The sequence below is a fragment of the Topomyia yanbarensis genome, chromosome 1 (genome assembly GCF_030247195.1).
Source record: "Topomyia yanbarensis strain Yona2022 chromosome 1, ASM3024719v1, whole genome shotgun sequence".
In the NCBI taxonomy this organism is placed as follows: Eukaryota; Metazoa; Arthropoda; class Insecta; order Diptera; family Culicidae; genus Topomyia; species Topomyia yanbarensis.
The window spans coordinates 128,815,603-128,825,666 of NC_080670.1; the positions used below are offsets into that span (position 1 = coordinate 128,815,603).

Sequence of the window (10,064 nt, forward strand, 5' to 3'; positions counted from 1 at the left end):
CTCTCATATCAATTGGTCATCCGATGCGATATCTTGAGCCCATTAGTAATTGCAAATTTCGAAAGGCTTGTCGAGCTCAATTCTCAAACTCGATTTATGTACTTGTACTTCGATTACATGGCACAAAATATCAACCCTTCTTCATATTATCTCAACCGTGTCAATCTCCCCCATGCTTCTGATTCAACTCTATTCTTCGACACATCCATGAAGGACGAAATTCTAGGAATCCCGCATCACATACGTCCGCAAGTGGTTCCAAGCATCTTTCATAGTAAATTTCGAGAAGTCGACTGCAAGAAGATGTTTTACACCGACGGGTCCAGCCTCGACGGCTCCACTGGCTTCGGTGTATTCAATCAAAACCTCACCGCCTCATACAAACTCAATGATCCTGCTTCAGTTTACGTCGCAGAACTTGCTGCTATTCAGTATACCCTTGGGATCATTGATAATTTGCCCACCGATCATTACTTTATTGTCTCGGATAGCCTCAGCTCAATCCAGGCTCTCCGTTCAATGAAACCTAGAAAGCATATTCCATATTTTCTGGGGAAAAATCTGGAAGTGCCTTCGTGCTTTGTCTGTAAGATCGTACAAGATTACCTTAGTTCTCTCGCATTGCTCTATTCCACGTAATGAAGAAGCGGACTCTTTAGCTAAGGCGGTCGCTTTACAAGGTGGCACATATGAAAGACCAATTAGCATCAGCAAATTTTTCGGTATTACCCACCAAAGAACCTCCGAAAGTTGGTAAACTTCATGGAGCAATGGTGAACTAGGAAGGTGGCTACATTCGATAATTCCTAAGGTATCGACGAAGCCTTGGTTCAAAGGGATGGATGTTGGTCGTGATCTCATTCGCGTGATGTCTAGGCTCATGTCCAATCACTACACACTGGACGCTCATCTCCGGCGTATTGCACTCGCTGATAGCGGCATCTGCGCTTGTGGCAAAGGTTATTACGAGATCAACCATATTGTCTGGGCATGCGCCGAGTACTGTTCTGCCAGATCTCAACCATACGATTCCCTTCGGGCCCGACGAAGATCACCCAATGTCCCGGTTCGAGATGTACTGGTCAGCTGCGATCTCATCTACATGCCCCTCATATACACGTTCCTAAAAACCATAAATATCCAAATTTAACTGTCCCTAACATTTCTCTTATCATTCCCAGAAGTGCCCTTAATTTCCTACCGTACCCCAACGATGGTCTGATGCGACTCCAAGACGTCACAAAAAATCTCTGTCGAATGACCCAACAAACACGAGACCTGCAGCATAACATCACACGCGCAACGTGGTGTGTTGCCGATCCACATCTGAGCCGTACTACGAAATCATCTGGAGGGACCCCTGCCTTTTAAACCTCTGTGCACCGGGATCCCATCGTTTGACGGGGTTAAAGAGAATCGTCGTAAAATACACAATACACGATTTTATCTCCACCCCCTCTAAAATTTGTTCACAACATTCTCACTTATCTACAGAAACATTGTTTGCTTGTTGAAAACATGATCATATAACTGAAAGATCATTCAGTTTAAAGTTGGGAATATGAAGGAAACGAAAAAAAATTTTTTGCGGCGTGAGGTAGTACAATTCAATTGGAAAGCTATCATACTTCTTGAAGTTTTCATAATTCAAATCATAATTATTGGTATGTTAAATTACAGTAGTGCTTTACCGTAGAATTGAAATGTTTTTGTGTACTAACTTGAAACTACAGAACCGTAACCTACCTACGGTCACAAAACTAGCGCTCTGCAAATCACCGATACTATTACCCTGTATGGCAATAAAGAATTAACGTCGAAGAGAGAAAACTATCAAAAAGAATTCTGCGCTGAATACTTGGCGGTATAACAAAACATGACGAATGAAGCAAACGCATAAATGCGATGAAAAAAAATTAACACCTTATAATCCCTGTTATTATATACTGTAATCACCTGTAACGGTGTAGATTATGCTACCCACTTTTGCTATATGTTTTCATAAAATATGTTGGTGTGATGGATGTGTACGAAGCAATATGGCAATTGGTTCAAAATGTAAGTTTAACAGATTAATCTACGAAATGACTTCTTTATATTTTCTTGTTTACTTCTTACGAACCGGTGAACCCAGCATTACTATGATGTAGTATTGTACTCATAACAGCTAGGCTGAAATGATATAGCAAAGTATATAATGAAACGAACAAAGTAAAAATATGTACTATGACGTCGTACATGCTTTAACAATCGAAACTTGACTACCGAGAACCTCGTAACGAGTTTTGTACTGACTGTAACCTACTTCAAATCATACTTAATTAGGTAAAAGAGCATGGTGCTCTATGCATAATGTCTATCGAATAGCAGTAAATTGCCATGGTACACTACCCGCTGTTGAATTGACAAATATTTTTAAACTATTTCGTATTTCTTTGGCTTTATCAGGTATACGTCCGCTTAATTTTTGTAATCCAAACATACGGCTGCCAGTGTGTCGCCAGTCGCCCTCAATTAAAACACCAGATGAGTTATAGTGATCAGCAAATCCAGTTGGGCAGTATGTTTTATCTTCAATTAATAGGTTGTGAAGAATACAACATGTTGATACAATCTTGGATGCACGTGATGGATGTTGTCGAAGCGGTTGACTCAAGCAAAGCCATTTACGAGCAGATATTCCAAACGCGTTTTCTATACACCTTCGGGCGCGACTGAGACGATAGTTGAAAATCTTTTCTTCCGTTGTAAGCATTTTTCCCTTCGATGGAACGTATGGTTTCATAATACGAGTAGTAAGCGGAAAGGCATCATCTGCTACGAAAAAGAACGGGATTTTCATTTCGTGAATGGTGGTTGATTCGGCTAATGGAAGTGTATCGGCATAAATCTGACGACCGATATTATCTGTTGAGAAAACACCACTATCCCCCTCACTACCGTAAACACCTATATTGACATATGTGAACTTGTAGTTTGCATCACCAATAGCCATTAACACGATTGAAAAAAACTTTTTATAATTGAAGAAAAGGCTACCAGAATTCGGTGGGCAAACAATTGGAATGTGACGGCCGTCAATTGCACCCAAGCAGTTCGGAAAATTCCAACGATAGTTGAACTCATTCGCTATTTTGAGCCAATTTTCTTCTGTGAAAGACATGAATTCATTCCTAAATTCGTAGATAATTGCGTCGCAAACTTGTTCTAATATTCTTCCGAACGATGGCTTGCTTAAACGGTATATCGATGCCATATGACGACCTATTGTTCCTTAAGCCAAAAACTCTAGCACAATGACCAGTCTCATTTTCGGTGGAATATTATCCATTGGTCGCGTATTCACCTGTAAAGTCAAAAGTATAATTGTCAAATTCTCAGTTCGACAAAAAGCATTTCAATGAAAGCCACTTATGTTACAAATTTGTTGTTCGACCGAGGAATAGACAGATGATTACTTTGATCTTAAAATACATGTTATACAAAATTTAGCACGAAAATGTTTGCAAATCGACATCAACGGAATTATCGGAAGAAACCATAGGTTTGTTCCAGTACTAGGAGAAACTGGAAGTGCAGCGGAGCAAACAGGTTGAAAACCGTCTCTGTATTCTCTTCTCTTTTTTCTTCTGGTAGCAAACTGGTATAAAGCGGAGCAAGTATTTTTGCTCCTGTTTGCTCCGGAGCAACTTCCGTGTACTGGAACAAAGCTTATATTTACCTTACATTGCAAATTCCTACCAACACGCCCAAAAATAGTATCGAAGGAGGACGAGCTCATGTGAAAGTTTTCTGCAAAAAAATCAGGACTTTGAAGCAAATCGTTGAAGGACGTTCCATATCTTCCTTTTTTGTTCCGCATCTGTAAATAAGGATGCACCCAAATAGACCGAGCTTTTGGTCTTCCTATTTCAGCCAATAGCAACAGCATTATGAACGCTGTTCCAATTATGCAAATATCGTATAAATCGTCCATATTATTGGCACATACTAGGTTTGTTCCAGTACCAGGAGAAACTGGAAGTACTCCGGAGCAAACAGGGAGAAAATCGTTCCTGTATTATCTTCTTTTCTTTTTCTTCTTCTGGTAGCAAATCGGAGTGAAAAGGAGCAAGAATTTTTTGCTCCGGAGCAACAGGGAGTGACTTCCGTGTACTGGAACAAACCTACTATTAACCTAAGAGAAGAGACGACAACAGGCTTCTTGTTCTTCTTAATTTTATCTACCAGGCCCTGTCGTAATTCCAAAGACAACAAGCATCCATCGTTGCCAGATTCCATTTGCATGTTTTTTTCACAATTGCAGAAAATAATTGTAGCTCAAATATCGACCTTCTGTCAAAAATTCACAATACTAGCTGTATTTAAAAGTTGAATTTTAAGTTTATTTGTATCTCTCTTAACAATACACGTAGTTATATCGTCATTCAGGGTATTTATTCAATTTGCAGGAAATGTTCATGTGTATGAAAAGTAGCGAAAATAAATTCAGCAGCACTGTTTTTCATCCCGTTTGAAAATATTATGAACGCTCTTGACTGGCAAAACAACCAATCAGAAGCTGGTTCAATATTGAGGTTAGGACTGGATCAAATTGGCTACGCGATTGTCTTCTCTTCTCTTAGCTATTAACTAGCAAAGAGAATAGGAAAAGAGACGAATAGTGTGAAGCCAAAAATACCTTATTGAGCAGACCAATCGTGCAATGTAAATAAACATTACTCATGCCTGAGTTGGAGGAGATAAGTATTGTAAATCTATCAAAAAAAAATTGAATTTTCGTCAGAATTTAGTGCAATCGTGATTGTAAGGTGCATTCTAGAGTCTATGTATGAGCACAGAGAACAGACATCCATGATCGAACAAAAATATTTAAAAAACGTGTGTAAACATTTGAATTAATATACGAAAAACACTAGCGCCGCCACACCAACCTATCCCAACTATCCGTCAAATCCATTCCGGAACCGGTTCGAAATCCTGGATGGATTCAGCGTGGAATCTAGCTCAAAGAAAACAACCGATTCCGACTCTATCGGTTGACGTATTTGAGCTGGAATTCATGCTGGAAGTCCGAATCGGTTCCGGACTAGTTTGACTGGGTTGAGGAATAACTGCTGTCAATTCTGTCGCACTCAGCCACAAAAAACATGACGACAGTAGCGCACCTGGTTTAGATATCCAAACTACCTTCGAAACCGTTAGAGATTTTACACACGTTGAATGCTGAAGATGGACGTCTGTTCTCTGTGGTATGAGTAAAAACAAGTTTTAGAATTATTTCATCTCTTTGTTTCGAAATGCACATCGTTTGATAAACAAATTCAACGATCGACAAAAGGTTTGTTTTCAAAATATAATAGGAGTCATTTAAAGTGCTGCCTTTGGAAACGGTTGCCAAATTCTAGTGTTGAAATCATCGTAAAGGGAGTGTTGCCGTTTTGACTGATTTTCACTCTGCGTCTCTTTCACTATTCTCTTTGTTAACTAGCAACTTTTTGTTTTCTTTTTTTTTTTGGATTGTCTTTCGACAGGCTAAGACCATGGTTGATCCATCTCGCCAACATACTTCAGTTTTTTCCTTTCATCGGTTTCAACGTTATGTTTCCTTTGTTTCTTATACTATTATTTTTGTTTCCTTGATGAACTTTGCTATTTGTTTCATGCTTTCTTCACATTTTTCTCGTAGAATTGGCTCCAAGGGCTCCATATATTCCAATATGTTGTAATTTATTCTTATATTGTTGTATTTTGAGCAGTGGTAAAGCAAGTGTTTTAGGTCCTCAACTTCTTCGCAAAGGTTGCATAAATCGTCCATCTCTAATCCCCATTGTGCTCTCCTTTCTTTTGTCAATGTGTGTCCGCTTCTAATTCTGTTCATTATTTTTACTTGCTCGGTATTCAGTGTTAGGTGTTTTGCCCAGATCGTTTTGCATGGCGTTTCGCATATCGTAAAATGCCATTTCCCTTTCTTCATAGATTCCGCTTTGTACCTTCTCTCCCATTCGTCCCAAATTTCCTTTCGGCTCAGTATTATAGCGTCGCTCATTGTTATCCCATTGAAGAAAGATTGTTTATCATGTGTTCGTGCCACCGCTGCTCGATCTGCAATTTCATTCCCTTGGATCTCCTGATGACTAGGGATCCACTGAATCCTTACGTACGACCTAGGCATGCTCTGCAGCTCTTTGAAGATTTCCCATATTATGTAGTTTTCGGCTACGGCTTTATCCTTAGTGAGGGTTTCGCAGGCACTTCTGGAGTCTGTCAGGATTACCGTCTTACTGTATCCCTTGTTTTTGCACATTTCCACCGCATGTTGGATCGCCAATATTTCAGCATTTGTGATCGTGAAGTTGCCGTTTATTTTCTCCGTCAGTACTTCTCCATCCTTTTCATCATACACTGCGATAGCTACACCAAAAGAGTTCTTGGATGCGTCCGTGAATATCCTGTTATATCCTTTGTAGTCATTCTCCATTGTTTCTTTAAACAGTTTGTTCCACACGTCACTGGACACGTTTCCCTTTTTATATTGCCCTTCTCCCAAGCTTCGATGTACTATTTTTCCGATGTCGATCATTCCGAAATACTGCATTCGTCTTCGCCACTGATTATTTTTTTCCGCTGGATGGACTTGATATAGTAGATCAACGTGTTTTTCTGCGACCTGTGTGAAATATGATCCATTGGATATCTCTCGTGATAGGGTGCTGCAGATGAACTTCTGGTTCGGGGTTTTGAAGAAGATGCTCCTGATGAGTTCCTTTTTTGTTAATGCCTCAATCCGTTGGCGCATCGGTAGCTGACCTGAATCGGCCAACAGAACATTCACCGGGGTGGTACGTAAGTAACCCATCGCGTATCTTACGTACGAGTTCTGTAGAGTTTGCAATATGCCTATATTCGCTGGTGCTGCATTTCCAAAGACCGATGCCCCATACTCCATTCTGCTCCTGATTATAGCATTTCCCACCTTGATCAACGTTTCCGGGTTTGCTCTCCCTGTTTTCCGTCCCAGTAGCTTGAGTAGGGTCAACTTTTTTCCTGCTGCATTTCGGATCGCTTCGATATGTTTTCGGTGTCTCAAACTTCTATCCAGTGTGTATCCAAGATATCTGTGCGTATTCACAATTTCCAGTCGCTCCCCTCGAACGTTGACACGGAGGTGGTCAATGTTTTTGTTAGTGAATGGTATGACAGCAGATTTAGCTACACTTAGTTTGAGATTGAGCATCTCTAAGCGTCGCGTTAGCTTCGGCAAGAATTCGTTCAGTCTTTTTGTAGCCTCCTCCATTGTTTTTCCCTTTGCGATGACAGCAAAATCGTCCGCAAATTGCACTAGCTCGCATTCATCGTTCGACAGGTCATGCAGGTTCGCTGTGTACAGGTTGAATAGGATTGGTGACAGAGGGCATCCTTGTGGTAAACCCTCGCTCAGTTCCATTTGTACTGTACCTTCTTCTGTGGCTAGGAAAACTTGCCGACTCCTCAGATATTGATATAGCCAGGAAAGGAGTTTATCCGGTATACCATCCCTAGCTAATATTTGTAAGAGCAGGTTCGTATCTACAGAATCATACGCCATTTTAACGTCCAAAAAGGCAGTTAAGCATTCTACTCCGTTTTGTTTTTCTTCTTGCACAGTATTTACTACGTAGTTGATGCACGTTGTCGCCGACATATTTTTCCGAAAACCGAAAGACAGCTTAGGGATGAGATTTTTGATTTCTGCTATTTCCGAGAGGCGGTTTTTGACCACGGCATTTATAAGTTTCAATTCTACATTCATCAACGCTATGGGCCTTTTGGCACTTGGCAATTGTGGGTCTGTATTTTTTTTTCTCGATCGGTCGAATCTCCGTGCGACGCCATCTTTCCGCGATCTTCTCAGTGACAAACACACGACTCAGCATCTCGCAGATTTTCATTTGCATTTCTGGAGTTAGCTGCTTGAGCATATCATATGAAATTTTATTTTCTCCCGGCACCGAGCTATTTTTCCTGCTCTTTAGGACCCCCAACAGTTCCTCGTCCTTTAACGCCATCTCGTATCCCTCGATTTCATACTCCGTGCAAGCTGTTGGTTTTTGGATTGGCTTAACCTTGTCCTTAAAGTAGTACTCCATGAACTCTGTTCCTTTTTCCAGTGTGATCTCTGTTCGTGTCTTGTATTCTCCGGACAGTGACGTATCGATTCCCTTTACGATATTCCAAAGATGTCTAGACGGGGTTGCCTCGTCTATTTTCTCCGATAGTTCCCCTATATATTTCCTTTTTTCCTTTCGTACTTCCTTTTTGAATTGTGCCCTGGATCGTTGCAAAACGATGTAATTTTGCTGGTTTTTGTTCACGTTATACGCTCGTAGTGCTACTCTTTTCTCGCTGTACAACTTTCCAATTTTGTCTGTCCACCAGGTTTTTAGATAGTTTGCCTTTTTATTTTTCACCACAAAGGACGCCTTTTTAACCGCTTCATCGAAAATTTCTACCATCTCTTCCGGCGAGTATATGAACTGTGGCCTCATACTGTTTAGTTCTTCTACCACCTTACTCTTGTTGATCCTCGTAATTCGTCTATTGACAATGGGAATATCCGTTTCTAGTTCAATCCAGATACAAAGGTGTGCGCCACCGAGCTCTTCATCTTGAACCATCCATGCAGCTTTCCTCGCTACTCCTGTTGTTGCCAACGTTAGATCTATTGCTGATTCTCTTCCGCCTGGAGCTCCGATCATCGTTGCCGTTCCATCGTTCAACAACATCAACTTGGAGCCTTCTATAAGTGTGTTTATGTACCTACCTCGTGCGCATTCCGGATATTCAGGACTCCATGAACTGTGGTGCCCATTCAGATCGCCTCCGACGATGGTTTCGCCTACGAGGCTCTCCAGATATGTAAAGATATCTTGAAGTGCTTTCTTTGTTTCTGTTAGGTTGTTTCCGGGCGGTAGATATACAGAAAGTAGGTTAATTGTTTTAACTTGGTGTCCGACAGATTGGTTGATTTCAACTCCCACTGCTTCTAATGGCCCAAAGTTCGGTAGCTTCAAGTTCTTATATTGTATTCCTTTTCGCAGCAGGATTCCTACACCGCCATATCCTCCTTCCCTTCTTTTGCTCACAAAATTGTACTTTTTTATTACTACCTGTTCCTGTTCCTTAAGCCAGATTTCCTGAAGCAAGGCCACGCTTATATCGTTGGTCACCAAGTTTGTATATAGTTCTTCTCGTTTCTCCACTGGACGCATCCTTTGAATGTTATATTGTAGTAATCTGAGCGTTTTATTCTCCATTGTTTTCTGTACTGTCTATTTTGATTTCGTTGGATCGTCCCAGCTCTGCATTTATAATTCTGTTTAATTCGGAAGAAACTTCAATCAGTATGTGGTCCGTGTCTATCTCTGATCTTGGTTCTTGTAGTTTGGAGTGTAGCCTGTCGCGCAGATCAACAATTTGGGTCAGCCAAGATTGCGCTCGAAAGTACTTTAAAAAGTCTTTTCTGAGCTGCGCAATGAAGATCTCGAACTCAGTAGCTTTGTGTTTATTCGTCTGTATTGGCCGGTTTTCCTCTTTTGGCCTCGTTATACGTCTGTGTTCCTCAGTTTCCTCGACAAATGCCATTTCGGCTTCTTTTCGTGGGTCCGGTTTTTTCCATCGGCGGTGATTTGCTCTGGTGGTGGGTCGTCCACTTTTCAGGCTGCCGGCTGCCCCTTGTAAGTCCGGATAGTCTTCTGCTTCATCCAGCAACTCGAAACGGTTAGAAGTGTCGAAGAGATTTTCTGCTTCTGCAAAAGTGATTCTATTTGTCACCATCATCTTCACTATTTTCGTCCTTTTTTCCCTCTCAGGGCAGTTTCTGCTTGCTGCATCATGTGGTTTTCCGCAATTTGCGCAATGGGCTTTCTTATCGCATCTACTGGAGGTGTTGTGTTCCTCCCCACAGTTCTGACATTTTGGTTTTGATCTACACACGTTTTTCTTATGGCCGAATTTCCAGCAGGCTGCGCATTGCTTCACCGGGAAGATGTAAAGCTGTGGTCTGAAGCTGCATCCGAAAATTT

General features: G+C 41.1%; 2 protein-coding genes across 2 annotated transcripts; both read right to left on the reverse strand.

The window, feature by feature from the left end:
* Positions 1 to 5,617: 5,617 nt before the first annotated feature.
* On the reverse strand, positions 5,618 to 7,588 carry LOC131675918 (uncharacterized). The gene has a single exon (XM_058955047.1). The coding sequence runs from the start codon at positions 7,586 to 7,588 to the stop codon at positions 5,618 to 5,620; it is 1,971 nt and encodes a 656-aa protein (XP_058811030.1).
* A 121-nt stretch (positions 7,589 to 7,709) lies between these two features.
* LOC131675919 (uncharacterized) lies at positions 7,710 to 9,251 on the reverse strand. Its single transcript, XM_058955048.1, has one exon. The coding sequence runs from the start codon at positions 9,249 to 9,251 to the stop codon at positions 7,710 to 7,712; it is 1,542 nt and encodes a 513-aa protein (XP_058811031.1).
* Positions 9,252 to 10,064: the final 813 nt, after the last annotated feature.

Coding starts and splice junctions, on each gene's coding strand:
- LOC131675918 (XM_058955047.1), bottom strand. CDS start 7,588: ATGGCGTATGATTCTGTAGATACGAACCTGCTCTTACAAATATTAGCT.
- LOC131675919 (XM_058955048.1), bottom strand. CDS start 9,251: ATGCGTCCAGTGGAGAAACGAGAAGAACTATATACAAACTTGGTGACC.